This window comes from Emiliania huxleyi (assembly GCF_000372725.1).
Source record: "Emiliania huxleyi CCMP1516 unplaced genomic scaffold EMIHUscaffold_3, whole genome shotgun sequence".
Classification (NCBI taxonomy): domain Eukaryota; phylum Haptophyta; order Isochrysidales; family Noelaerhabdaceae; genus Emiliania; species Emiliania huxleyi.
The window spans coordinates 290,828-292,625 of record NW_005199770.1 but is presented as its reverse complement, the minus strand read 5'-3'; the positions used below and the strand labels follow the sequence as shown (position 1 = coordinate 292,625).

Below are 1,798 nucleotides of genomic sequence, written 5' to 3'. Positions count from 1 at the left end.
TTTTCCCCCTCCTTCGCCGCAGCCTTCGTTACCGCCGCGACACCCTCAGCTTCCCTCGCAGCCCCCCCCGTCATACTCACCGCGGCCTCCCGTTGTATTGGCGCCATCGCCTCTGCCACCACTTCCGCCTCGCCCCCCGCGGCAACTGGTACTACTCGAGGTGCCTCCATCGCCGCCGAGACCACCACGCGCACCACGAAAGCTCTCGTTCACGCCGTCGGCCTGATGGCATAGACGAGGCGTCGGCATGATGGCAAAAAGTCAACACGAGGGGGGCGCGTCGCAAAATGCGAGTACGTTTTGATGTGGCAGGGCGCTAGACCCAAACTGTGCGTGGGGCTTTTAGAGCTGTGACCTCTGTGGAGTGTGTTCCCCGCTCCATCTACTGCGCACGAGTTGCACGGTGGAATCCCAACTCCACTGCGCCTCTGCGGAAAGAAAGAAAGAAAGAGCACTTGGAGCACTCGCAGAAATTCTTTGTTGCCGACAAGCCACTAGATAGGAATTCTATGTCCGCGCGGCTTGTGTGCCGACGGCCCGCGAGCCGCGGCTCTGCGCTCGTGCGCTGCCTTAGTGGCCTCGTCGGGCCTCCGCCGCTTCTGCGCGCGCCGGTCCAGGAGCTCGGCTCATCGGGTCTCGCGGCGACTAACACCGCAGCTGTCGGGCACCCGCCTCCGCCACCTGCGCCGCCTCCGCCGCTGCCGCCGCCGCAGCTCGAGCCTCCGCCGGCAGCGACGCGTCCCAGCGGTTCCTCAGCCCGCGCGAGCAGCGGCGACGACGCTGGTCGTAGCGGCACCAGCGGCACCAGCGGCATCGAATCGGGTGAGTGCACAGAGGGTGGCGGCTGGGCCGAAGAGGGTGCCCAGCTGATCGATCTGCTTCAGTTTGGCGCCTTCTGTGCCTTTGTGACCAACTACGTCGCCAATAGCACCCAGTGTGTCGGCCCTTCCATGATGCCGACCATCGGGTCGCGCGGCGACATCGTGCTGACCGTGCCGTTTGCGACGTACCGCTGGGCAAGCGAGGCGCTGAGTGGGGACAACGCGCGGCTGCGTGGCGCGGTGATCATTTCCACTTCGCCCACGAACCCCAGCCAGACCATCTGCAAGCGGGTGCACGGGTTGCCCGGCGCAGATTTGCCACCCCTGGCGCGGCGGCGAGGGCGAGGGCGGCGGAGGCGAGGCGGAGCAGCGAGACTATAGGCGAGACGGTGACTGTGCGTCCTCCGCCCGGCCACCTGCGTCCGCTCATGGCGCTCGCCCAGTCCGGTGCGGGAGAGAGGGTCCCTCCGCACACGCCCTCACATCGCGCGCGGTGCGATAGGCCTTCGGCTCTCCGCCCCTCCTCCGCGCTCCAGACGAGGCGGTGAGCTCCGGAGCGAGCTCGTACGAGGTGGTGGTGCCGCGCGGGCACGTGTGGCTGCAGGCGGCCCTCGAGAGGCTGCAGTCCACACGGGAGCCCCGCCCCTCGCCCGGCGGCGCGCCCGCTCCCCTCAAACAGCGTGACGGGCGGCGGAGAGAGGCGGCGGAGAGAGGCGGCGGAGAGAGGCGGCGGAGAGAGGCGGCGGAGAGAGACTCCTGCGCCACGAGTACGTCTACTTGCTCTCGCACGCCCGCCTCTCTCACCCCCGGAGCGCGAGAAGGCGGGATACTCCCCGATTGGTTGGCGTCTCAACTCGGGCGCTCCCCGTTGCGGTTTCCTCCGCTCTTTCGCCCGCCGCTGGTGCTCATGCTATCCCTCGCTCCCCGAACATGCCTTGTCCCTTCTTCAGCCCCTATTACCTTCCGGCCTCTCCGCG

General features: G+C 67.9%; 1 protein-coding gene across 1 annotated transcript in view; it reads left to right on the top strand.

Annotated features, from left to right (window-relative positions):
* Window positions 1-234, top strand: part of EMIHUDRAFT_195046 (hypothetical protein) — a gene marked incomplete at both ends in the record, with an annotated part of 1,807 nt that extends 1,573 nt beyond the window's left edge. The window contains one exon of the mRNA XM_005775094.1: window positions 181-234. Coding sequence (XP_005775151.1) covers window positions 181-234 — 54 coding nt within the window. The remainder of the gene's footprint in view (window positions 1-180) is intronic.
* Between the last annotated feature and the right edge of the window lie 1,564 nt (window positions 235-1,798).